General features: G+C 41.7%; 1 protein-coding gene and 1 long non-coding RNA gene across 2 annotated transcripts in view; one reads left to right on the plus strand and one right to left on the minus strand.

Annotated features, from left to right (window-relative positions):
• Window positions 1–1255: 1255 nt before the first annotated feature.
• Window positions 1256–27396, minus strand: part of NIN (ninein) — a 57044-nt gene continuing 30903 nt past the window's right edge. The window contains exons 14-30 of the mRNA XM_053945896.1: window positions 26522–26675; window positions 26070–26191; window positions 25291–25817; window positions 22625–24607; window positions 21324–21449; window positions 20423–20492; window positions 19501–19716; window positions 19074–19187; window positions 17773–17895; window positions 17124–17237; window positions 16692–16838; window positions 15677–15844; window positions 14943–15092; window positions 14321–14419; window positions 11383–11553; window positions 5634–5747; window positions 1256–4968 (exon numbers count right to left, since the gene is read on the minus strand). Coding sequence (XP_053801871.1) covers window positions 4759–4968; window positions 5634–5747; window positions 11383–11553; window positions 14321–14419; window positions 14943–15092; window positions 15677–15844; window positions 16692–16838; window positions 17124–17237; window positions 17773–17895; window positions 19074–19187; window positions 19501–19716; window positions 20423–20492; window positions 21324–21449; window positions 22625–24607; window positions 25291–25817; window positions 26070–26191; window positions 26522–26675 — 4608 coding nt within the window. The 3' untranslated portion in view covers window positions 1256–4758. The remainder of the gene's footprint in view (window positions 4969–5633; window positions 5748–11382; window positions 11554–14320; window positions 14420–14942; window positions 15093–15676; window positions 15845–16691; window positions 16839–17123; window positions 17238–17772; window positions 17896–19073; window positions 19188–19500; window positions 19717–20422; window positions 20493–21323; window positions 21450–22624; window positions 24608–25290; window positions 25818–26069; window positions 26192–26521; window positions 26676–27396) is intronic.
• On the plus strand, window positions 4890–12776 carry LOC128789731 (uncharacterized). The gene is made up of 3 exons (XR_008431501.1): window positions 4890–5027; window positions 6471–6579; window positions 12535–12776. It is a non-coding gene; the product is annotated as an uncharacterized LOC128789731 (long non-coding RNA).

A 27396-nucleotide genomic window follows, 5' to 3' on the forward strand; every position in this document is an offset into this window, starting at 1 on the left:
CCTCACGGAGCGGCGGGAGCCCGCCAGAACAGAAAGCCCGGGATAACAGAAAGCCCGGGATAACAGAAACCCACAGGGACAGAATCACTGAATCGTTGAGGTTGGAAAAGACCTCCGAGACCAGCGAGTCCAAGCTGTGCCCGATGCCCACCTTGTCCCCAGCCCACAGCACTCAGTGCCACATCCAGGCCTTCCTTGGGCGCCTCCAGGGATGGGCACTCCCCGGGCAGCCCCTTCCGCTACCTGACAACTCTTTCTGTGGAGAAATTTTCTCTGATATCCCATTTAAAGCTCCCCTAGCACAGCTTCAGGCCGTTCCTTCTTGTCCTGTTCCCTGGAGCAGAGCCCGACCCCCCCGGCTGTCCCCTCCTGTCAGGAGCTGTGCTGAGCCACAAGGTCCCCCCTGAGCCTCCTTTTCTCCAGGCTCAGCCCCTTCCCAGCTCCCTCAGGAATTCTCCAGCCCCTTCCCAGCTCCCTCAGCCTCTCCTGGAGCTCCAAACCCATTTCCAGCTCCGTTCCCTTCCCTGGACATGCTCCAGCCCCTCGGTTTCTTGTCATGGGAACTGGACACAGCCAAGAACAGCCAAGGTGTGTTCACTACCTGTCAGTTTTTTACACTTCAATTTCATACTTTTGTAATGCAAGAAACTACTTTTTCAGAGCTGTCAAACTGTGGGTATTCTCAGCTCAGTCAGAGAGAAAGAGAAAGGTTTTCTAACCAGGCAAGAGCCTGGGAAACAGTTGGGAAAGAATGTAAATAATTCTCTAATCTATCTTGTTGTTCACATTGTTTATAGGTATGTCCTGCTGCTGTGCGTCATTCACTGCACACCAATGGTGTGGGATGTTTTTACTCTAAGACCAATGAAATTCGTCTTCTCGATGTTCTCTACATATAGAGCGGTACATTTGAAATAAATCAGAGTTCATTTTCTTTGCCTTCTGATCTGGAGTTCTCTGTTCCCATCCTGCTCAACAGCGTCATCAAACCATCCTTTTTATTATTGTGTATGCCTTTGATAAACTTGCAGATAGTACTTGAAGTGTTTACAACATCCATGGGAAGAGAGGTGGTGGCTGCCCCTGGATCCCTGGAAATGTCCAAGGCCAGCTTGGACAGGGCTTGGAACAACCTGGGATGGTAGAAGGTGCCCCTGCCATGGCAGGAGTGGGAATGGATGGGCTTTAGATCCCTCCCAACCCAAATTATTCTATTATTTTCATGTTGGATAGAAAACGAAAAGACACAAGTATGCATCGTACATTAATGTATTTTTTTATGCTCATTATAAATAATGTGTCAGTTGCTTCCTCTCTCAGCTTTACATGATGTTCTAAAGACAATATATTACACCAGAACAAAACAAACTCAATAGAAAAAAAAAATATATACACATTTGTTTTCCTTTATACAGAAGTTGTTTGTCATGAAACGACACCGAACAGGAGATTGGACAGGTAAATGATGGAAAACCTGAGTGACAGGGATGGCATTTGCTGGAAGTAAACAAAAGGATTTTACTCTTGATCAATCCAGACTGTTCCCCCCTGCTGTACCTAACACATAACCTGGCTAAAAATCAAATATGTTAAAATCCTGTTCCTTTCCCCAACCAGAATTCAAACAACTCATTTTTTTCCTTGTATTTACTTGGAGCATGTGCCACAATGTAGACTTTTAAATCATTCTAAATTGACAAGCAGCACTTCAACTGCATGAATTTTGTACACCTCTGTTTAACCCGGGGGTCTGTCCCCTTCCAAAACCCCCGACCTGAAATGTCTATGTGCCTTTATTTTCACAGTGATTCATGAAGTAAGAGCTGCAAACATTTAAAACACCTTCTGGTGATGAAGTAGTTCATATCTGACGTGGCAGGACCTGCTATAGGAACAAGGCCAAAAAGTTCAGTGATTTTTGACTGCAACAGTAACATTAAATACTTTGGTTTTTCTGCCTATTCTGCATAGGAGACACATTCATGCACAAAACACCCCTAATGCTTAATAAATTATGTGTTTCTTATGCTTATTTTCAGTAGCCTGGACTTTGTAAAACAGCTGCTTCTCTTTCTGAGCTGACACAATTCAGGAGCAACGTGCCACCCGTCTGGAAGCAGCGCTGCCTTTCTCTGATCCCTCCTTTTGGGAAGGGAATTGTCCTGAATTGTCCTGTGGCAACCGAGCCAGTCCAGCACAGGGAGGCAAAAGGCACTTCTGAGAATGAATCCACACAAATCTTCCAGTGAAATTGGAGTTTTGCCTCAAAAGTATTTACCAACAGAACGTTTTCCTCCTCCTCTCTCTTCTTTTTGAAGTTTAGTGAAAGAGAAGTACAGCAAGGTAGGATAAAGGAGAAAGGGAAAAGCCAAAAGTCCCTTTTCCCTATTTCTGCTCCTCCCTTTTTACTGCTGTGCTCTAGCAATGTCTGTGTTTGGTTTATGAAAGCCTGTTAACTACCAGGAGATTAAAAGAATTAGTTAAGTAGTCCAGCCTTTAAATTGAGCAACATGAAAGTAACTGCACAATAATTTAAGTGAAATATTCATTCCTTCCTTTTAGATTTCGGTCACAGACACAAATAAATCAAGGTCAAGGTATGAAATAGTCTTAAAATGTACTAGATAATAATATTTTTTTTTCCAAATACAGTTCTGAACCTCATTTCTTTTGTTTCCTGGAAATATTTTGGAACTTTGCTAATTTCCAGAGCATGGGTTTAGGGTGTGCTCAGTTCCCACTTTGGCAACACACAGCCCTGGTACCCACACAGAGATTTATTATCATGTAACTCAGACCACTTGGTGATAAAAGTACCAAGAAATCACCACTTCAGCTTTTTAAACCCTCAGATTTCTATCAATTTAAGACATTTCCAGTTTGTGAAAATATTTTTGCAGCCTCTGCAAAAAAATCTGTAAATCCTTGAATTTGGGATGACTTGGAGAAATCTCCACTCTATGCATTTAGAAGAGCACAGCAGTGAAATAATTTATCAAGACTCCAACATGATGTTCTTCCATGATTCTATTTCCATTTCCACTTTGTGGCCTGCACAAAGCAATAGAGGAGGAAAAGGAGGAGGAAAAGGTCACTTCCTGTGCCTAGCTCAGTCCACAAACCCTCCCAAAATTGGTAAGTACCCCCAGAGAAACAGGGAACATCCTCCCAGCACACAGTAAAACATTTTCCAGAGGCTCTTCCACAGCTTGCAGGCAGTGTTAGCCCAGTTTCTGGAGGACTTTTGGCTCCTGACAGAATGATCAGCTTGCCAGGGGTCTCTGAGACAAAACACCTCTTCCTCCCCCTCCCAATCACCTGCATTTTAAGAGGTCCAGTTTCAAGTATTCCAGAGTGGCCCCAGTTTGACTTAGAGTGTTTAATTTGGGCCTGCCTGCTCTGGGGGAGGCAGGGCAGGTTAACACACACACCCTTGAGCAGGCAGGCTCTTACCCAGCTGCTTCCCTCTGTCCTGAAGGTGTTCCCAAAAATCTGCATTTCTCCCCTGATCCAAAAGGAGGTACCAGCCTCATCCCAAACCTTGATGCCCCTCTGCAACTTGGAGCACCAAGGAAATACTCACCCAAATCCAGTTTGGTTTATCCTGCTTTCCCTAAGGTGTGTTTATCTCCCTCTGCTGACTTTAATACCCACATTTATAGCTGAAGGAAGCTGATTTAGGCTGTTACTCCCTGAGTTCTTCATAATGACACTGAATGTGTTTCTTCACAACTAATGACAGGCTTAGGTTCTGCACTAGGATTAACACAAAAGACTTTTCCAAATGATTCCTCAGGTCAGAACAAGTACTGCATTCCTGGCAAAGCTCCATGTCCATGAGGGTTCCAACAACAGAATCCCACTGACAAAATCATCCAAGTGCCCTCTCTTCATTCTTCTGCCAGCTGTTTAATAACTGCACTGCTTTACTGAATTTACAAATCACATAAACAAAACTCCCATCTTGGCTTCTGCTGAGTGACTCTTCCTTGGTTTAACTTATTTCCATATGCAAAACCAGTAAGACCTCTACAATTCAGAGTTGTCTGGCAGCACAGCTTAAAAAAAAAAGGGAAATAATAGTCTTTATTTGCTAGTTGGGAAATGTCTTCAGATGAAATACTGTCACACTTAGTTGGAGGCAGTAGTCTAGTTCTATATTTTAAATAAACCTCTTTTTTCTTTCTGAGCTCTGCAGAGAAACAGCCATGAAGAACAAGCCAGAAGCCTAATGAATAATTGCTTTAGAGAAACCAGAATCAGTTTACAGGACACAGCCCACAACCAGCAAAGTCTTGCCTTCAGTAACATTTTTGCTGACAGTGTTGAAGACTGACCCATCAGCATTTCTAGGTTTGGAGCATGAAGTATTTTAGAAAGCTGAAAACATTGTTAAGTTTTCAGTTCAACAATCTGATTTTACTCTAGGCCCTTGCTTCAATCTAGATGATCCATTACAGGAAACTCAGAATTTGGATTTTAAATGAAAGCCAAACCTAGTTAACCTAGAAAAATGTAACTTTGGTTTTGTTTTTTTTTTACATAGTGATGATTATTTTTAGGCAAAACTTAGCAGAAACCCAGTTTAGGAACCAACAAAACTCTCCTTTGGTAGTGTCCATTTTGGGAATCAGCTCTGTGCTCTCTGGGGAGGCATTTGTAACTAAAACTCATTCAGTAAGAAAAGGCAACGCAGTGAGAAGCTGAAATATTCCCATTTCAGTAAAGTGCACGGGGCTGTGACACACAACAGCTTTGCTATGACCTGATCTCTGCTGCTGGGCTGAAGGAGGGGGAGGCCAAGTTCCTCACTATTCTGTTGAGGTTGGCAATTTTCTCTTCCAGTAAATAATTTTTCCTCTCTGCAGTTTTCTGCCTCTGCTCCGTCACCTCCAGAGCCTTCAGCAGCTGCGCGTTCTCCACGTAGAGATCCTTGACCATGGCATCTGCCTTGGTGTTCTTGGAAAGCTGCGTTGGGAATGGGACACAGGCACTCAGCAAATGGCAAATAAAAACGCCAAAGGAAGGTGAAAGTGTTAATTATAGCTCAAATATCAAAGTAAAACCCCACTCCCCTCATTAAAAACCCAGGGTCTTTAGAGATGCTGTGAAAGTTTTGAGACTTGGAAAGGTTTTTTTAAGGAGATGGGGTAGATAACAGAGGGTTTCAAATCTGTTTTTTCAGGTGAATTCTCCTTTACAGCATTTATCCTCTAAGGATAAATTTGGTGCACGAGAGAAACCACAAGCCCAGTGATCCCACGGAAATACTTCCAAAAACCCCAAAACTCCATCAAACACAGGATGAATTTGGGACAGGAGGCCTCAAAAGAATCAATATTTTCTCCTCAGGAAATTGGTTTTTTTCCTCCTTTTCTAAGCATCCTTTTCCAGTTAGCATCCTCAGCTGAAATTTGATTTTTGATTTCTTGATTTAGGAAATCAATGAGTAGTGGATTCAGTCCCCAATTTGGAGTTTTATGAAGTTTTGGGCAACTATGCTGTAGCTGAGCTCTGAAGCATTAAATAAAACCACTTTTAACTTTATTCTGAACAACAGCTTGGCAGCTTTTGCCCACTTAGGGGTTTACAGGAGGAATGGGGAAGGCTTGAGGAAGTCCAAGAACACTTACTTGTTCTTTCAGCTGATTTACTTTATCTTGGAGAAGCCTCTTCACAAGCCTTAATTTCTGCTCCACATCCATCATCCGCTCTTCCATCATTTTTAGAAGCTGCTCATGACCCCCCTGGAAAGCAACATTTATGTGAAAAAATCACTTAAAAATCAGTTCCCCATTCACCAGTCGATTTTGTTTTTCCAGTTTATGCTCCAGAAAACTGGTGGCCCTCCACACTTCAGTCTGGGTTAGAGACAACTAAATTAATAAACCCTTCATAGAAGCAAAGTATTATGGCAGCACTTAAAGGACACTTTCAGCATTGCACTGGTTTTCCAAGCAAGTTACACTTGAAATTTTCAAATCAAGGAAAAATTACATAAAATTCTATGTTCTGTATTGTCTGGAAGTCAGAGCTGGATAATTTCCTTTTCTTGTTCTTCGGTGCTGCCAAATTTCTGATGAATGTGGGAAACAAAAGGCCAATTTAATGGTTTTAGAATAAAAACAAGGTGAAGTCACAAGGTCACGTTTGACAATGTAACTCTCCCATGCCAGAGACCCCTTGAAATGAAGCAATATCCAAAAAAAATAGGATTACAAACTTCATTTTTTACATCTTTTTAAATTAGTTTTCATAACCCTAACCTGGTTTTTCTTCAGCAAGGTGACAGTGTAACTAAAAGCATCATAATTCTGTGTCATGAGACCTTTACACCAACTCCTGAGGGAAATTTTCCCCAAATAAATAAGAAACATCAGGAATTACAAAAGAACTCATTTAGATTTTAAACACTGACTGCAGGAAAATGGAGATTTTCTTTTAATGCTGGTTTGTTACTCAAATTCCAGGCAGCCATTTGAGGAGATAAAGTTTGAGAAAGCACCAACCCAAAATAAAACACCTTCAAACCCAAACCCATCCCACCTGTGGAGGAGGATAAATGAAAATCTGCTTCAGGTAGGGAGTTCCTCACCTAAAACCCTACAAAAATTATTCCCTTGGGGGGCTGATTTAAGCTCACTCAACATTTTATTTGCTGTAGCATCAGAAATTAAAATCTGTGTATGAGGTTATGTGATAATTCATTTCAATTAAAAAGCTTACATTAGAGTCACATAGAAAACAGTTTTACAGCATGGATGGAGTGGATATTTTTCTGAATTAATGGAATTTCATTGGAATTCAAAACCCTGGAATTCACCATTCCACTTCCCATTGGTTGTAGGAGCCCTGAGTGAGTAATTATGTGGAAAAGAAGAATTAAGAGAGGTCTCAATACCTGTGATCCCTGGGTTTTTTTGCCTTAAATATTCTCACTTCACATTCTTTCATGTTAAATGAGAGAAGTCAGCTCAGGCAGCAGCTTTAAGGCCATTAAAAATAGAAGAAAAAAGATCTTTACAAGCAAACAGCTGAAATGGTTCATGGCTCCAGCTAGAAAAATCATAGACCTTAAAGAGGTGTTTTGCTGAACTATTAAAGTATTAGGATTAAATAAATAAATTAAATCCTAACAAATTAATGCAATTTTATTAAAATCCTAGTTTGAGACAAAATAAAAACTCCAGAATTTTCCCCAATAATTATCCCTTTTTATTTTATGGCCACCGCAGTAGAAGATCCCTCATTTTCCTAAATTTTCAGGTACATCTGCTAAAGAAAAGCTGAGTTTCTGTACTCCAGTACATCCCCACCACAAATATTTCCCAGAAGTCCTGCTCTAACAATGTTCATTATCAAATATAAATATTTAGTCTAAAACTTGTTCATTCCTGAAGTGGAAATTATTGATTTCTATGAAGACAAGAGACATTATGCTTAAAAAAAGATTTTATTTTTCATCTACATCCAAAAAAAAGTCATCTTTCCCTGTTAAAAAGTTTATACATCTTATACAAAAAATGCAGTATAAATACCCCAGGTTTTCTTCAAATCTCATATAAAATTAGTACCATTTGAGAAAAATAGGCTCTTTCCCATACTGAACAACTGCACATTTTAAATAACATAAATTAAACCCGTTTGTAACAAATTTTAAAAAAAGCTTCTGGAAGCTTCTGAGCTTTCACAAAATAGCTTCTAGACAAATAAATAAGAAAATAACACTGCGGAGACTTTTTTTTTTTGCTGTTTTTTTTTTTGGAACAAAAAAAAGGAAAATAAAAGGGGAAAAAAAAAATTTTTGATCCTCAAAAGTTTCTCAGCTTATGCCAGTTCTGTGTTTTAGTGTGTTTATCATGGGAAAGGAATGGGATCAAAAGCAGCCAGAGGTGTCAGAGGTGCCCGATCCTCCGGTAGGAATCTGCATGCACTGCTCGCTGCTCCGGTAGCAAAGCCTAGAGAAAGAAGGCAAGTGGGAATACTTCACCCTGATATCCAGGTTCTTCTTCAAAACATGAACACTTCAAGCAAAAAAAATAAAAAATCACCAATACAAGCAAAGCAAGCAACACAGGACAAAAAAAAAAACACCACACACACACACAGAGAAAAAACGTGCAGAGTATCTTCTATTTTATAGCTGTAAATATTCATGTTAGCACTACACAGCTGGGAGATTGAGGGGGTATTTTCTACATCTAAGGACTCTCATCCATGGTTTTTAGAAGATCAGTGGAAGTGATCAAGTTAGCAAAGTTTTTTTTAGAGGAAATCCTCCTCTCTCTCTCTCTAAAAATCTCATTTATAGCATGAAAATCTCATATAATATATATAAAACCTCACAGATTGCCAAGCATTTGGGAAAAAAAAATATAAATATAATATATATCTTTAAAAATATCTATATAGAACCTCACAGATTGCCAAGCATTTGGAAACAATGTATCCAAATGTTATATATAAATATATTTTATATATATATATATAATCTCAGATTGCCAAGCATTTGGGAAAAATTTATCGAAATGTTATATATAAATATATATTTTATATATATATATATAAAATCTCATAGATTGCCAAGCATTTGGAAAAAATGTAGCCAAACATTATATATAAATATAATATATATATTTAAAAATATCTATATAAAATCTCACAGATTGCCAAGCATTTGGGAAAAATGTATCCAAACATTATATATAAATATATATTTTATATATATATAAAATCTCACAGATTGCCAAGCATTTGGGAAAAATGTATCCAAATGTTATATATAAATATATATTTTATATATATATATATATAAAATCTCATAAATTGCCAAGCATTTGGGAAAAATTTACCCAAATGTTATATATAAATATATATTTAATATATATATGTATATAAAATCTCATAGATTGACAAGCATTTGGGGAAAATGTAGCCAAACTGGCCCTCCTTTGAAAACTTTGCATTTCTATCTCAAGCCTTGTTGTTTTTTCCTCAGAGTGAACAAGCAGCTGGTCAGAGGTGATATGAAATTTGAAATAAAGAGCTGTACAAAGGGGGAACTGAGCAACTCAACTATTAATCAGTGCTAGGCAAACTTGGGGGAATATTGGGTAATTAACAGGCTCCCAAAATTAGTAATTGAGAAAGGGATATGAGGTGATCACAGCACTGGACACAGCAGAAACAGTCATTGGAAATTCAGGAGAGTCCAGACAGGTTAACACAGTACAAACAGCTCAGGAGTTATAATTTAATTTAATTTAGTGAAATTTAAACATGTAACAGCAGCCTCTGGGTGAAAATAACTGAGGACTGACTGTAAAATGAATGAAAAAACCACAGACAACCAGGATCAAAAAGCAATGAGAACTGCAAAGCAGGATAAACACAAAATAATTCCATTAAGAGAAAAAAAAAAAAATAACGAGGATAACTTTGGGTGCCTCGTTACACAGGATCTAAGAAAGCTGCAAAAAGCAAAGCAGCAGCAGAACTAAATGATTCATTTTACACAGAAAACATGGAGATAACCTGACCTTGTACTCACTGGTGAAAGGATGATGGAGAGGGATTAGGATGGAAGCTTTCAGGGTGCTGAAGGGGACATTAAAAGGGACATGAGCTCAACTAAATGTTAAACCCTAAAAATCAGGATGGCAAAGAAAAAAATCAACAGAGGCTCAAGCAGGAGGTGCTTACAAAGTGGAGACAAACAAATCTGGCTTTGTTTGTAACTGCAGGTTTTTAATCATGATTTAGAAAGTTATGCAGCAAAAAAAGGGGTGTTATAAACCAGAATATCCACTCATTTTAAGGAAAAATGGAAGAAAAATCAAAAGGATTAAGTGCATTAGTGCATTGACAGCAAATATTAGCACAGCTTCTCTAAGTATTTTTAAAGTCACAAAGCTTTTCCAGGAAATGCAGGAGCAATTCATCTCTAGAACTGCAAGTTCCAGGATGTGACTCGTTTGCAGATTGTTCCAAAATCTAAATTACCAGCTCATCACTCCTAATGCAATCCCAGCACATTCCTTTTGCCACTGCTGCAATATGGCTTTGATTGATTTTTAAATTAAACTGCACATTTTGCTCCCCATGGTACAGGACCAAGTGCATCAGCCTGTGGTGATGCACTTCTGAAAAGGAACCTTACAATCAATTTTTTTTCTACTTAACCTGAAATTATTTGCTTTTATTTTTTAAGGAAACATTTTCATTTTATGCCTTTCTTTAAAAAAAAAAAAATTAACTCCAAGTTTTGGATACTTTACAAACTAGTTACTGCCTACAGTCTCTCCATAATACCTTTTTTTCTGGAATACCTATTACCACATTCAGACTTTTGTGAGCTTAAAATAATAAGACCCAAGACTTTGAAGGTATAATTTTAAAGTATAACTGCAATCTAAATTTAAAATATAAGAGGAGTGTTTTTTTCCTGCTACCAGATGAATAAATAGCTAATAGTATTTTATCTAATTTATTCATCTAATCTAAGTAGAAATCTAAATAAATATTTAATCTAAAATAGATAAAATACTAAATATACATTTAGATTACTTAGAGTTTTATCTTTTCTCATAAGGTAGAATTGTAATATTATTTTAAGACCTTATTTGGCCTGAGCCAAAGCTTTAGAGATTTAGAGATCCAATTACTTTTTGAAGAAAAGGATCATTTGGCAATTTTTATATGGCAGATGCAAACCTTTCTGTTGCCTATAGTTCAGTTTTAAAAGGTAAAAAAATCAACACTAAAAGTGACTCTGGCCAATGTGGGCAGTGGATGAATTAATCTTCCTTGGAATTGGTTTTCCCTCAGAAATGCCAGTGTTGAAGTTTCTGTACAACAGTAACAGTGTCTTGTCTCATGGCCAAATCAGGGAGAAAAAGGATTAGGAAAAAACTTAGAAAAAAGGATTAATTTGTGTTCTGCTCTGCTACAACTGACACAACTCCATGTGACAGCAACAGCTCAAATTAGGATTTTATGTGATGGATGCCTGTGCAATATCTGGTGTGGTGTATTTTAAAAATAATAGTTCCAGACACGGTCAGGAGATTAAAAAAAAAAAGCCTCTAAAAACACTCACTGCACATGGAGCAGAAGGAGAACAGCCAGTTAAATGTGGATGGGAGTGGTTTGCTCTCAAAAAAATTCAGAGGACTTCAGAACAAAGCTCTGGCTCAGGCTAACCATACTAAACAGCATTTTTTGCACATATCCTTGCTGCCATGAAATTTAATTTTTGAACTGGCATAAACAGAGAATGGATCTCACCAGAATAATAAAAACAAACAAAAAAACCAAAAAAAAACCTCAAGACAACTAAACCAAATACTTTAATCTTCACTTCCAAGGTGGGGGGGACCTTACCTGCTGCATGTTTGTCCCCGAGGGTCTGCTCTCGAGCTCTTCCTGGAGGTGCTGACTCCTCCTCTCTGCCTGGAGCAGCTGCTGCTGGAGCTGCAGGAATTGTTCCCTGGGCACCGTGGCACAGCCTTGCTGCTGGGAGCTCTGGCTACGCATCCCCCCGGACTGGAGCAGCTGGAAAACCCAAAATATCCCAACCATCAGCACCTGCTCCCTCTGCCAGGGGCTGCTCCAGGAGCAGCTTGCTCTCAGATTTTTCGTGTGCAAGAGAAAGGAGCCTGGACTCGGCGACAGACAAAAAGATGGAATTTCACACAAAGGAAGCTGGGCTTTGATTCATCATTTCAGGCCTGAATTATAAAAGTCACTGAGTTTTTGATGAATTCCTATCAAAATTTAGTTGGTGAGCTTTAAGTAGCAATAATTTCCCATTTCAAGGGGAGGGCTGAAGTTGTGCTGATTATTAGTTGTGCTGGTTATTTCTAGTCTTTAGGATGGAAAAGGAACATTTATCTCTGATATTATGTTCAGAATTCAGTGTATAACACCCTATAGATATTTCCTAATGTTCACTCCTAACTGTGGAGATATTAAGAGCTAAGAGAGTCATGTGAAATAATTTAGAATTTTTCCAGACTAAAGCAAAACCCAGGTAAGTAACCCACAGTTGGAAGAGTTAATTATACTAAAAAGGACCAGAGCTGGACAGTAAAAACCCTTAAGGTTCAGACAAATTCATTTGCAGCTGGCATGTGTGTAGCATTAATAATTTCTTTCCATAAAGGTCCTGTTGCCTTAAAACCATTACTCTGTTCCCTTAGGAAAAGGTGTATAAGATTATCTTGGTGATTTTCATTTTCCTTTCACAACTGATTTTAATTCCCTTTCACAACTGGCAAAATTATCAATTTGGATAATATTTCAGTTACTGACTTCATCTCTAACTGTAAATATTTTTCACACTCTTCTGGTCCTGTTACCATCCCTATCTCTGCTGGTCCAGGCAAACAGAAAACAGATTTATAAATATTTCAAAATAAAACTATTTGTACTTTTTAAAGCTATTTAGGGGTTCTCTTTGTCTGTAAAGGAGCTGTTCTTTTCCTGACAATATAAACAATGAAAATAATAAACTTTTGGTGGAATTTCTTTCAGGGTTCCTGTCAAGTTGTAAAGCACACGAGTAACTAATGAGGAAACAGACAATTAGTGTTAACAGCATCTTAAAAATAATTACTAATGAAACAACAAGGAAAACAATATAGCCCTGCTGTATTCATCTGTGGAAGAAAATGGAACAACCATGAGCTTGCTAAACTATGAGGATGATGCCAAGTGGGATCAGAAATTAATTAATTTAAGGAAACATTGGGCAGTCTGGTGGAAAAGCATGCAGGCACCAGAGGTAAATATGCAAACACCTTCAAGCCTCACAGGCAATGGGGTAGCAGGAAGCCACTTTTCATTCTCCCACTTCCAATTTTAATTCTTTTGGAAGCAATGGGGTGACTTGTGTCCTTTTTCATGGCAACCCCTTAGGAACACGCAGCTCCTCGGGGTACAGAGCCACACTGCACCACACATTAACCACACAGAACCTGCTGCAGCTGTCCAGAATTGACATTGAAATGAATAGTGGCTTCTTTACTTAAGAGATGCATGGAATAAAAAGAAAAGAAATCCATTAAAAAAAAAAAAAAAAAAAAAAAGGAGTGTTTTCTCCATGCTATGGGCGTAGATGAAAAATGATTGCTCTACCTTCGCACACTATTTCAGAGAGAGAACTGCCCCCTTCTCTGCTAGTTCCAACCACTGAGTTCTAGCCAGGTTAGCCATGGACAAAAGGAGAACAGGCACAAAAGAGAGAGTTAGAAGTCACAAATCACTGAGTGGATGTTGTACACACCTGCTGGGAAAAGGTTTCCAGGAGGAACAAAATCCTACACGTTCGAAATACACATTTCGGGAGAAAAGGCAATCCCAGGCTGGGTGTTTATGGGTTTAAGTGTTTGGCATTTTCCCAAAGCTTAATTAAGACTATATAAATAAATTCACAGGGAATAGAAACAGTCTTTTCATTAACTTGTCCAAATCTCATCTTTTCTAATTAGGTTTTTACAGTTTTATTACTAATTACATAGGATTTTCAGCCTAATGGCTCCCATTTGATGAAAAACATGAAGCCATTTATAAAGTGTTATAGAAGCCTCATCTAAAAGATGCTCTGACTTATGGAACAAGTCAAAATTGTAGGATTTTTAAAATTATTATTATGTTTTCAACTCAAATCCAGGACATCAAATTTAGGCAAGACTGCTGAGAGAGAGTTTGGAGGTCTGGGCTGACCTTACGGGACACACTAAACACAATTCAGTTGCCCATTCCTATAACCAAGGACTCCTAAATTTTGATATCCAGCATGATCCATCTCCAGCAGAACTTCTACAGCAGCTTTTGGAAGAATCTCCACTAAAGTTTTCACTTGGGCCTTTAAATTAACAGTAAGCTGTGTAAATTGATTTTTTTTCATGATTTGGATAATACTAAGCTCAAATTCAGCAAATTATTCACAGAGGAAATAAGAACAGGTTTCTACATTAAGAGCAGCATCACACAAACATTAGATAGGAAATTTGAGGTGACATGTTTTAGGAAGGAAGAGGGAAGTGTCAGCCTTGCCTCAAGTACAGAAACAAATTTCTTTGCTATTTGATTTTCATCTGAAGCCATATGTGAGTTATGACTAAGCAAAATGTGCTTCAGAGAGCAGATGTTTGTCACACAACTTGCTCATGAAAGATGAGGTTAAACATCAGGAGAGGTTAATTCTTCTAGTTTCAATTAGTTTTCTCTGTTGCTACACATCCATAAGTTGTTTAAAATAAAATAAATTCAATGAAATAGTGATAAAGGCCCACAGTCAACACTGATTGAAAAGTACCTCCATTAACTGATCATCCAGCTTGACTTGCTTTTTTCTCAGCCCTTCGTTTTCTGAGCTGGTTTCCAGTTCACGTTCAAGAGAATTCATCTGACTGATCTATGAGAGACAAAAAGTTTCCTTAGAAAAGCAGCAATTTCTCATTTCACCTGTCTTTCCCCCTCACGAACCACTGAATACCAAGACAACTCAAGTCTAAAAACCAGGAGTATTTGGAAAAGTGCTTTGCTACAAGAGCTGTCTCACAGCAGAAGCACAGAGCCCTGTCAGCTCCTCCAGACACTGATTTGTGAGAGGCAAAGAGCACAAAATTTAGAGCAGAAGAAGAAAGTTATCTTAGCTGAGAGGCTGGTGTAATTCTGTACCTTTCAAACCCAAGTTGCATTGAAAATTAGCTCAATGACTGGTTTAATTTTTACAGCTGATAGGTGTAAATTAATGCATTGTCCACAGACTTGGGGGTTTTATTGGCGAAAGATTTCTTTTAGGGAAGAACGGAGACTCAAGGCAGGGACTGATCATTGCCTGTCCATGTTCAACACTTGAAACACAGCTTATCCCTTGAGCTTCTGAGAGATGGGAACTACTGCACTGATTTGTGTGTTTACCACCCAAAACTCACCTTCCTGTTTGCAGATGACAACTCCTTCTGAAGCTGTTCACACTCTCTCTTCAAGCTCAGCTTCTCCTGCTCTATGGCTTTGACAATCCCTGCCTGGCTTTGGTGCTTTTGGTGCTTTAGGGAAAGGATTGTGGATTCCAGCTGTCGGACCTGAGGAGATCAGAGATGAACAAATGGGAAAAGCTGTTCCAGATAGTTCCACTTCATCTAAAAGACCAGTTGATTTTGGAATCACAGAATCCCAGGATGGTTTAGGTTGGAAAGGACCTTAAATCCCAACCCATCCCACCCCTGCCATGGGCAGGAACACCTCCCACTATCCCAGGCTGCTCCAAGTCCTGTCCAAGCTGGCCTTGGGCATTTCCAGGAATCAAAGGGCAGCCACCGCTTCTCTGGGCAACTCTGGGGTATTTGGACATATTTGCTTTGATATCTTGGCCTTCTTTCCCTTCGTCCTCCCCATAATCCACTTATACTGCAAGCCAAGAAATTGCACAAGAAGAACGTCAGGAATATTACCAATCTTTTTGTTAAATTGAAGTTGGCCTGAAATCTTGGACAAGGACTACCAGGATTGTCTTTTAAAGAAAAGAAATATCCTGAGAGTGTTGTGGAGTGTCATTCTCTGGAAATATTCAAAACCTGCTTGGATTGTGATCTATGCATTGTGGTCTGAGTGACCTGCAGAGCTCCCAACCCAGCCCTCCTGTGATCTGCCAGCTTGCCCAGCTTACCTTTTCCCTGGAGTGAGCCAGGTCTGTTTTAGTGCTCTGCACTTCCCTCTGCAGCCTCTCGTTCTCCTGCCTGAGCAGCCTCTGCTCCTGCTCCAGCTCATCCCAGTGGATCGGCCCCCGCTGGTCCTGCAGCCCTGAGGGAGGCACAGCCACTTCCAGAACCCGGTTCTTAAGACAGACAGAATTGCAGGGTTAGGCCTTCAACAAAGAAGCAGACATTTGCTCTGTTCAGGTGGGTTTTAGGTGGATTTTCAGTAAGTGCAGGCTCCAAAGTTGCAGCATTCCCATCTCCCTCCCAGCCCACTCACTGTTTCCCCTTAAGAAATCCGATGTGCAAATCCCAAGTGCTTCCCTCTACTAAAATCATGGATAATAGCTGTGTGCACAAGGGGTGCACAGAGTTCAGCAACACAAAAAAAACCAATTCATGCTCTCTTTGGAGCCAAACAGAACTCAGTATTATATATTATGCACTAATAGCTGTAATTTAGCTCCTGTTGTACAATTCTGAAACAGCCTCTTTTCCACGTGGACATTAAATATTCTTTAATTACATGGCAAACAAGCCAAATTAGTAACTGAATTCATAACAGCAATCCCAAGACTGCTGTCTACAACCTCCTTCAGTTACAAATCCTCATTAGCTGAGAGGTTGGTATAATTCTGTACCTTTCAAACCCAAGCTGCACTGAAAATTAGATCCTCTACCAATGACTGGTTTAATTTTTATAGTTGATAGGTGTAAATTAATGCACTGAAAATTAGATCCTCTACCAATGACTGGTTTAATTTTTATAGTTGATAGGTGTAAATTAATGCATTGTCCACAGATTTGGGGGTTTTATTGGTAAAAGGTTTCTCTGAGGGAAGAATGGAGACTCAGGAGAGGGACCGATCATTGCCTGTCCACGTTCAACACTTAAAATACAGCTTTTAAAAATCAGCTTAAAACCTGCACATTATATCCAACATACAATAATTACAGCTGCCTCCTGGGATGCCTGAAGCCCTTTACCTTTTCACTGGTGCTCTGCAGCTGTTTGTGCAATGCCATCACTTCTTGTTTCAGACTTTCCTTCTCCTGCTGTGTCACCTGCAGGTCGGATTTCAGCCTGGACATTTGGAGATTGGTGCTCTGCAGAGTTTCATTGAGGCTCTGAACCTGGAAGGAACAGGAGCACAGCTTGGCTTTTGCTGGATCAAGGTTCCCTGTGTGGATCAGGTATCCCAGGTATTTAGGATCTCTGATGGAAGGAGTGAGGTTAAAATGTTGATTTCCTCCTTTGAAAATGTTAAATTGAGTTTATTGCTATCCACAAGTCCCTGACAGGAAGGCAGCCATTCTCAGCTGCATGGCATCAGGAGGGGGCTTTCATGACAAAAAGCACTACAGGAGATGATCAAAATGCTTTTATCCAGGGTTAGAGCATAAATCAGTGTTTCATACCTTGTCCTGGGAGAGGCTGAGCTGTGCTTTCAGTGCCTGACTCTGCTGCTCCCAGGATTTCTGCTCCTGCTTCAAGCTGCCAATTGCACTCTCCAGGCAGCTGACTTGAGCTACCTGCAATGAGATTACATCAGGAATCCTCACTCAGGAATTTGGTTTTGATTCAGTTTGACTTCATGGGTTACCCTAGAGGGAGTTAAAGCTAAGAAAGGAAGGAAGGAAAATGCAGGAAAGCAAAAAGCCCCTCAGTTCCCTAAATTTCCACACAATGGGATTATTATTTACAGTGTGCAGACTGCTCTGCTCCAGTTCAGAGTTACAGTAGGTTAGAGATGCAATAAAAGTCCAAGAACACTGTCTTCCTTGTTCTGCTGCAGTATTTATATCCAGGCCTCTCTTCTTTGCAATGTTTGGAATTTTCTACATAATCAAATTACAGTAAAGCTGTGCTCCAGAATTTAAGCTTTCCTCTCTAAGACAAGCAAGGAAAAAAAAAAAAAATCCAAGCGGTGGCAATTAAGCCTTTATTTGGCTTGAGGGTGAGGGAAAAACCATCCAGAGAAGTTTTACAGGTTGTGGTGATGCAGATACAGGAATTTTAACAGCTCTTTACAGCACACAGTGATGTGGATTTGCAGTCCTTTCTTACCTTATCAATGCATCTCTTCAGTTCTTCACTCAGGGCTTCTTTCTCTTCCTGCAGCTTTTCATTTTTAGTGATTAAACTTGAAACTTCATTTTGAAGGTCAGCGAGGTCAGGACATCTGGGCAGCTGTGGAAAAAAAAACCCTCACAGTTGCATTTTTATGCTGTCACAGAATTTGGTATGAAAATCAGGGGTTTGGGTTGGAAGGTCATCAAATTCCAGTCCCTCTGGAATAAGCAGGGACACCTTCCACTATCCCAGGTTGCTCCAAGGTGTCCTTGGACACTTCCAGGGATCCAGGAGTCTGTGCCAGGGCCTCCCCACCCTCACAGGGCAGGATTTTTCCATAATATCCCATAGAAATCACCGTGTGTTAAAACACACCAAGGGAAAACCACTGCACTGCTGACTTCCAATCCTTTTCCCAACTGCCCCAGTGCTTTATCACTGCCTTTCCTCATTCCATCTCCTGTAATTACACTCCAGCCACAATCCACTCCTTTCTGAATAGGCCTCAGCTGCTTTTGCTTTTTAACACCATTATCTACCCTGAGCACTGGGTGCCTCAACTGAGTGTTTTACACTGTGCAGAAAATGACTTTATGGAGCCCTAATCACGGAACTGACTCATTTGAAGCCTTCCTTATCTGTTTTTATTAGCATATATTTACAGCCAATTGAACTGTGCTTGTACAGGAGATAACTGAGCTCTCCAGGAAATTATCCTCAGACGTTGTGAGACTCCCATATCTCCAGATGGGTTTAGCAACAGGAATTCTCCCTGACAGGACATGCTGGAAGAGCTCATTCCTTAAATGGAGCTAAAATGGGTTATCTGCAGTTAAATAGAGAAGTGTTCTCCTGTGGATCCCATTTGCCCTGTCTATTCATTGATTAGAGCTTTAAATCTTTATCTTGACCAGAGCTTCTCTTTCTAGATCCGCTACTCCCAAAAATCTTTTGGCAAAGTCTAAGTGAACCCAACCTTATTTGAACAATTGTGTGTTGCACCTGGAAACTGTTTGAAGAGGAGATACATTCCCTTACTTTTATGACCTTTCTTTAAAGAAATCAACTATTTCCACCTCTTAATTTTCATCCATTAAGAGATAGTGAAAAATTATTATACTCAAATAGAATCCCAGAAGGGTTTGGGTTGGAAGGGACCTTTAAAGGTCATCAAGTTCCAATCTTTCTGGAATAAGCAGGGACACTTTCCACTCTCCCAGGTTGCCCCAAGCCCTGTCCAACCTGCCCTTGGACACTTCCAGGGATCCAGGGATAGCCACAATAGGATGCCATACCTGTTTTGTCTTCTCCAGCTCCTGCTTGAGGATGTGGTTCTCCTGCTCCAGTAGATGAGCTTGAACCTTCATTTTTGACAAATCCATCTCCAAAGACGACACCATATTTGATGACTGCAAAAAATAAAAGGCTCAGATTTCAATTTAGGAGAGTCACAGAGCAAAGTTTAAGCAGAGGATGCTGCAGCCCCTGGATCGAGCTGAGATGACACTGGATGAACAACAGCCATGCTGGAAAGTGCAGGGAAATATTTGGCATCACAAAGCTGTGTTTTCAAGACAAACCTGCATATTTTTCCCTCCTGGCTTTTGGCTGCTGCTGTGTTTAAGCCAGCACTTAGCAAAGCTCAGCTTTGAAATCCCATCACAGGACAGGGATGCCAATTCCAAAGCCCCTGAAGTCCAACTGTCCTACCAAATCCTGTACCTCGATTTTGGAGTTTTCCAGTTCCTCTTTCAGCAGCAGCCTCTCCTTTTCCCATTCTTCCAGGGTACACTTCCCCTCTTCCCTCTCCTTTTGCTTGAGCACCCTTGCCAGCTGTTGATTGAGATCCTGCACATCTGCTTGGTTTTTGGAGTTCCTCTGGCTGAGTTCTGTATTTTCAGAGTCCAGCTGTTGGTTCCTGGTCTTCAGATCAGCCACCTGAGTGGGGACAGCAGTGATTTTACACCAGGAAGGAGATTTTGGATATTTCCTTTCTATTAATGTCTGACAAGTCTCACTCTGACAAGTGACTCCAAACAAATAATTTGTCATAATTGGCCTTAATTAGAGACCAGTCATATCAGTCACCCAACACAGCACACTTTGCCATGCTGGTGAGGATTTTGAGGGTTATCCTAACAGATTATTCTGAGCAAGTATTTTCCTAAGTAATACCAAGATGGCATGGATGTAAAAGGGAATTAATCCCTTTATTTCACCCATTATAACAAGCCACCCCTAAAATAAAAGTAGCAGCCACATGGGTACAACTGGCAGAATTCCTAGACCAAGCCAGCTGGGAAATAAGTAGAGGTTGAATCACTATCTCTATTTCCCATGGGCTACTGCAGAGAATTGCACAAAAACTACAAAACAAAAGGTTTAAACTTTGTATTTCTACAAAACAAACTTTCCAAGTTGACTGTGGAAAGTGCTCTCAAGCCTGTAAGGTGGACAATTACAGCTTTTGTCTTATAAGCAGGTCAAGCAAGCCTCAAATCAATCCCAAAGAGGCAATAAAACAGTCATCAAAACATTTAAATTTATAAAATGCTCGTTTGCTGCTGTCTTTGTGACTATCCAAGGAACAGCTTTGATGCAGGGATGGTTTCTACAGAGAAGGTTCTGGGCTCAGGCCACACACCTGCTTTTTCAGGTTGTCCACCATCTTCTGCACAGCCACCTTCTCCTTTCTCACAGCCTCTATCTTCTGCCTATGGAAAAATGAAAGCTCATTAGCACTAAAATCAACTATCAATATACACAACTGCAAGATTGCACAGGAGGACATCACCTCAAGTTGTGCCAGGGGAGGTTTAGATTGGGTATTAGGAAATGTTTCTTCACTGCCCAGGGCAGTGGTGGAGTCCCCATCCCTGGAGGGGTTTAAAATCCGTGTGGATGTGGCACCTGGGGACATGGCTCAGTGGTGGCCTTGGCAGTGCTGGGTTAATGGTTGGACTTGATCTTGGAGGTCTTTTCCATCCTTAATGATTCCAAAAATGAGCTTTTTTTTTTTTTTTTTAAGCACCACCAGAAATGGTAATTGTGGATATTTTTTAATTTATTGCTCAGCATCCCTGTTCTGCATCAACTTGGCAAGTGCTCAACCTCTCAAGGTGCCCCAAGTAGGTCTTTCCTAGAGGGGAAGAATAATCCCAGGATCATGGGTGGTTCTGCACTTGCCAGAGACCCAACCACTGGAATAATCTGTCAGATGAGCCTCTCCCTGCCTTTGCTGAAGCACAAATAATTGCATCAGGTCAGCTCCCAAGTGTGTGTGTGTGTTACTGGGTCACCTCAATGCCTACAGCTAAACCCCTGCCTGGCTCTGGGGATGGGCAGGACAAGCTGGGGCAGGGGAAAGGATGAGGAATAACCTGTCAACCTGCTGGATTTCCAAGAGCACCATGAAACAACCCCATTTTGGATCTGTACAGCACCTGATGCACAAAGGAGCTTGGAGAGGAGGGATGAACCCATTGTGGCTGAGCCACACAACAGCCTGAAGGCATCACAGGGTGCATTCCCCATGGAATTCTCACCTCATTTCTTCCCTGGATCCATTCAGCTCCCTGAGTTTCAGGCTGGAAGCACTCCCTTCCTCATTTAATAAAGTCACTTCGTTTTTCAGGACGGCGTTTTCCTCGCGGAGCTTCTCGGCCTCACACCTGCAGCAGAGACAGGAGACAAGTGAGAACAGTTCCTGTAGGACACCTGGAGAGGGAAAAGTCCCACAAGTCAGAGCTACCTGTAATGCTTCAAAAACAAAGCTACAATTGCCTTGTTTTATGTACAAATGGTGTATTTATATTTCACGTGAATTCAGCAGGAGCGCTCCCCAGTTCGTTCAAAAAAACCCAAAATTTTCCAACAAACTTTCAAAAAAAAACCCGGGCTTTTGAGGCATGTTTTTGAGCAGCTCAAGTGAATTAAAACCTAAAGTGTCACACTAATATTCTACATATTTTTCAGTTCTTAAGCTACAAATAACAACTGAACACCACAATATGCAGGTTGCCAGGAGAGTGAGCTGTTTCCCCAACTGGAATTCAGAATTCTGGGAACAGCACGGTTGGAAAGTGTCTTTTCTGTCCTCAGGAGACTGCACAGAAATAACTTAGTCATGGTGGGACACCTGAAAGAACAATTTCCTGCAGGAAGCTGGTGCTGAACAATAATTGAACCACTTGTAGCCACTTTATCCATATAAAAAAAAAGCAATCCTTGCTGGAATACAGCAGTTAAAAAAAGTAGGTAAAACCTGTGATGAGTATAATATAATGAATATATGTTTTATAACTATATTTACCATACCCCACTCCTGAGGCGTTCCTAAGTGGGAAAAAAAGTCCCTATAATTCTCCAATATTGACTTAAACACTAAGAAAAATAGAAGCACTTTTAGCATTTCAAATCACCATAATTCTACAGCATTCACCGAAATACTGAGGAAAAACAGGAGCAATTTTAGCCTTGTGAGCAACATTCAGCTCTAGAAGGGAACCAACCGAGTGAAGTGAATATTAGTAAAAGCTACAAAGCACTCTGGAAGTGTTACCATGGATTTTGGACATGGAAATACAATGGGTTTGTGCTGGAGCTACACACGGTGACGGTGACATCCACAGACAGGACAGCTGGCAGGTGCTCCTGCTTAGGTGGCGGGCACAGAGAGGAGTAAGTCACACACAGTTACTTATTCCAGTGGTCTTTATCCACGATTAGAGGAGTTAGGAGTCCAGGGCACTGCTTGCTACTCAGAGTTAAATCAGAGTTAAAGTAGGGTGGTTAAAGGAGCAGCCAAGGCAGCGCTGGGTTAGTGGCTAACGTCGCGTTACGTTACCTCAGCAGGTCAACCTTCTGCTGCAGCTCAGTGCACGTGCTCTGCAAGCCCTGGGTCACTGCCTTCCTCTCCTCTGGGTGACCCAGAGCCTCCTCCTTCACCTGGGGCTTGGGCTCCCTCATTCCTGCTTTTCCCACTTGTGTCGCGGCGCTGTCGCTTTGGGGATTCTTGTCCTGCTGGCCTGTGAATGCCGTGGGATGTTCTTCCAGCTTCCCACCTCTCGTGTCACTGAGCACATCTGCATTTCCTTGAGCATCTTGTTCTTGGACATCTTCCAATTCTTTAACTTGCACAAGGAATTTGGTGTTTTCATCTTCAAACTTTACCCTTTTCACCTCACTTTCTTCTTGTTCACAACAAAGCCCTCTCAGCCTACGCAGGTTGTCCTCCAGCACTCTATTTTTTTCAATTAACTGCCTCACTTCAGCTTTCAGATCCTCATTTTCTATCTGAATTTCTTCTTGTAGTGACAGAAGTTCAGCCTGTGCCATGGATCTGTCTTCCAGCTCTTCCATCCTTTTCCAAAGTTGAGCTATTACGCTCTTCAGGTCACCGTTTGCTGCCCCAGGAGTGTGATCCAGCATGAGAGAGTCTTCGCTCAGTTCTTCAGCCCTGTCCAGCTCCACCTGCATCTTCAAAGCATCAGAAACAAACCCTTTATTTCTGGGAGCTATTCTGTGATTTAGCAGATGAACCTTCTGCTGTTTGACATCATTGTGTAGCGCTTTTGGTCTGGGAACTTTCTCCAGATCTCTCTTTTTTGGCAGCAGAGGCACCCAAGGAAGGTTCTTGTCACAATCCTGGTTGCCATCAGCATCCAGAGCTGCTTGACTTCCCTGGATCCAACACCCCTGTGCCTCAGGGTGGCCACCAGCTCTGGCTTTCACACATCCCTCCTCCAAATCCCAATCTGTCTCTGACATTTCTTCCAGGTCTGTAGTATCAGCCTCCAGAGGTGGAAGGACACTGAAACCTGCTCCCACGGCTACATCTTGACAATCACTGGGCAACCCTTCAAAGCTGGGATCTATTTCCTCTGGTTCTGAGCCAGACTGGGAGCAGCTGGGACTGGGAGGTTGCAGCTCCTGCTCTGCTGCTTCCAGCCGGTGCTGCAGCCTCAGGATCTGGGCAGCCATCCTGACATTCTCCTTCACTGCCTGCTCGTGCACCTTCTGCAGGCTTTGGAGAACATCCCCATCATCTCCCAGAGGAGCAGCACCAGGAAAAGCAGCGATTTGGCTCTTGGCTTTTGCATACTCACTCTCCAGGACCCTGTAATGGCTCTGCAGGGCAGAAAAACTCCGTGTTTCCCACTGCAATTTCTGTATTTTCCCTCGGAGGTCTGAGACTTCCAAACCCATCTCAGCCTTTTCTGTCTCTGCTCTTTCACAAATGTCTCTGTTTAAACTCTCCAAAGCAAGAAGTTTGGAATTGAGCTCTTCTTTCTCTCGCTTATACTCACTGTCCAGTCTCTCCAGCTTTTCCCTAACCAGTTTCCCATTTTGCTCCACTGTGGATATATGTTCATCTTTGTCCTTTAGCTCTTTTTCATGGTCATTTTGGAGTTGGCTTATTTTCTCCTTCATCTTTTCCTCTTGCTCCTGGGCAGCATTCCTCAGCTCTCGCAGCTCCTTCTCCAGCTGCTCCCTCTCACACACCAGCTTGTTCACTTCTTCCTTGAAATTCTTCTCCAGGAGATCCTTCTCCTGGCTCAGGGCAGAACAAACAGCCTTCTCACTTGCCAGGCTTTCCTTCAGCTGCTCGTGGGCTTCAGCGACCTCCTGAGCAATTTCATCCCTTTCAAACTCCCACTGGGATTTCTCCTCTCTTCGCTGCTCAGCAAGTTCCTGCAGCTCTCGCTGGTAACGTCCTTCCAGACTCTGGAGAGTTTCTTCATATTTATTCACAAGTGTTTGTGTGTCCACAGAAAACTGAGTTTGTGCATGAGATGCTCTTCTGTTATAGTCACTTGCCATTTTTTTCCTAGACATGGTTAACATAAGATATTACTAAACTACCTCAGAGATTAAAGTGGCTTTTTAGGCTGAATATAACAGGTTGGAAATTTTTTTTTTGTTTTTTCCACACCCACTATTGGATGGGTGTTTCTGGGAGCTGTAAGTTAAATTTGAGGCAATTTAGTGAAACCTCAAAAAGAAAAACTGCCTTGGAAAAGTGCAACAACTCATGAAATGTCGTCAGAAAAGGTTTTGTATGCAATACGTGCCCTTCAGTTCCTGTGCTCAGATTTTGGGGGGGCAGATGCTCTTACCCCCATCACCCCAGGGTGGCTTCAGTTTATTTTGACACTCCACGCTGGCTAAAAGCACTTCCCTGCCACACCCCTTTCCTCCTTCAGCAAAGAGCTCTGAAAACCCACGAGTTTTAAAGGGATTTGTGGAGCACAGGGATCCCGAACAGAGCTCAAGTCAATCACTCCTGGTTATGCTTTAACCCTATTGCTGCCTCTGGGCGAGCTAAAAACGAATCTAAATCTGCTTGAGAAAGGTCAGAAGAGAAGAAAGCCTGGAGAGCAGCCCAGTGCTGTGGAACAGAGCAGGAACAGCACTGGACAGTCAGGACACTTGGAATTCCCCACCAGGGAAGTGTTTCTGCGCTAGGTTCACCCTGCTCAGCACACTGTCCCCAGCAGGGGTGACACTCACCTTTCCTCCTCCAGCTCCTGCTCGTGCTTCCTCAGCAGCTCTTCCCGGAGCTCCTCCTTCTCCAGGGCGTGCACCTCTGCCAGCCTCTTCAGCTGCTCCTGGAAGCCACGTTCCAGCTCCCCCTTCTCCTCCTGCAGACCCTGCACCAGAACTCGCATCTTTTCTTCCACCCAGACACTGTTTTGGATCAGCTCCTCCCGTTCTTGCCTGAACTTCTCATTCACCTGCTCCAGTCTGGCCCTGACATCATCTTCATGCTCCTGCCTCAACAGTTCCTGCAGATTGGCTTTCTCCTCATCGAAATGCATCTGTAATTTGTTTTTCTCCTCGTTGTATTTACAGTCGAGCTTCTCCTGCTGCTCCCTGAACGCTGCTGCCTCTCCCTGCAGCTCAGCTATCTGATTTTTAAGGCCAGTGATCTGCTTTTCCATGACGTTCATCTCCTCAGCATACTTCTGCCTCATATCCTCTTGCTCCTTTTCCCAGCAGGCTTTTGTCTCATCCAGCTGCTTTTCATAATGGCTCACCTGCAGAAGGGAAAATGGGATGGATTTGTTCATTTTCCACAGAATACTCTACAGGGATGTTTTCCTCAATGTTTCCATCCAGTTTTGTATATTCATTCTACTGAATATTTTGATTTACACTTCAGTAGCTTACATTTATTTTCCTGCAAAGAATGCATAAGTGCTCAGCTTTATTTCTTACTGGGATCATAGAATGCCAAGTTGGTTTGGGTGGGAAGGGGACCTTAAAGACCATCTCATTGCAGCACTTACTGTGTCTTCAAGCTCCTGTTTGAGGTGATGCAGATCCCTGTGGTGTTGCTCCTTCATCTGCTCAATGGCCATTTCTGCCTCTATGCTCATATTTAATGGGTTGCAGTCTTCTGAACCGAGTCCTTTAGAAATAGCAATCAAGTAATAATTTATATAACTATAAAAACATTAATTACACAATACATAAATAGATAATAGTTCTCAAAAGAATTATTTCATCAGTTCAAATTTGTTGAGCAGCTCTCAAACTCCCATCACAAACACAGCCAAGTAACTGCAAACTTCCATTTCAGCTTTAAATTTGGTTCAGCGGTCATAGTCCAAATTAACATGAAACACCAAATTAGAGGTGGTGACCAAGACTCACTGGGAAGGTTTTAATGGAACGACCTCTAAGATGTTATGAACACCTGCAGCCCAGATCTCAGCCCTACAGGAGGGATTGTTTTTACCTTGGTCAGGCTCAATCCCGCTGTTGCCGTGACTCTTCGTGTCAATGTCCAACTCCTCTGACAAGGAATTTTTCAGGGCAGGCCTGAGCACTCTGCCTTGGGCACGGTACTCCTGCAGCTCCGAGTGCAGCTCATCAATCTGGTCCTGCAGCTCCTGACAGGGAGGGCAACAAAAAATGCTGAGTGAAAAGGAGCCAAGGCTGCTGAGCATCGACCCAGTCCCAGCACAGGACATTTAGGTGGGAATTACAGCACAGAAAGACTCGTCAATAACCCAGAGTGCCACAGTCTAACAAGGGGGAATGGCTTCCCACTGCCAGAGGGCAGGGCTGGATGGGATATTGGAAAGGAATTCCTGGCTCTGAGGGTGGGGAGGCCCTGGAATAGAATTCCCAGAGAAGCTGTGGCTGCCCCTGGATGTCCAAGGCCAGGTTGGACATTGGAGCTTGGAGCACCCTGGAATGGTGGAAGTTGTCCCTGCCCATGGCAAGAGGTAGGACAAGATGGTTTTTAAGGTCCCTTCCAATCCAAACCATTCTGGGAGATTCTCTGATGATTCTACCATACCAAACTCTCAAAGGTGAAGGTTTAACAGGAGCTCCAGGGAGCTTTCCCTTTGTTCTTTCTTCCTGTGACCTTTTATTAAAAACCAGCTTTAGTAACATTTCCAAGCAGCTGGGAAATGCCTCCTCAAACACCATCTACTTGAAAAATCAAATCATAAGCAAAAGATCAAATTAGGAAAGAGATCCCCTCATTACTGTATTTACCATCTGGTCCTTCCTCCTGCCTGCCAGAGGAACATCCTGAGGGTTTGTGCCAAGAGCTGTGCACTCCACTCCAGGAACAGCAGTTACTGAGGAAAACAACTCCCT

Source organism: Vidua chalybeata, chromosome 6 (genome assembly GCF_026979565.1).
Source record: "Vidua chalybeata isolate OUT-0048 chromosome 6, bVidCha1 merged haplotype, whole genome shotgun sequence".
Taxonomy (NCBI): domain Eukaryota; kingdom Metazoa; phylum Chordata; class Aves; order Passeriformes; family Viduidae; genus Vidua; species Vidua chalybeata.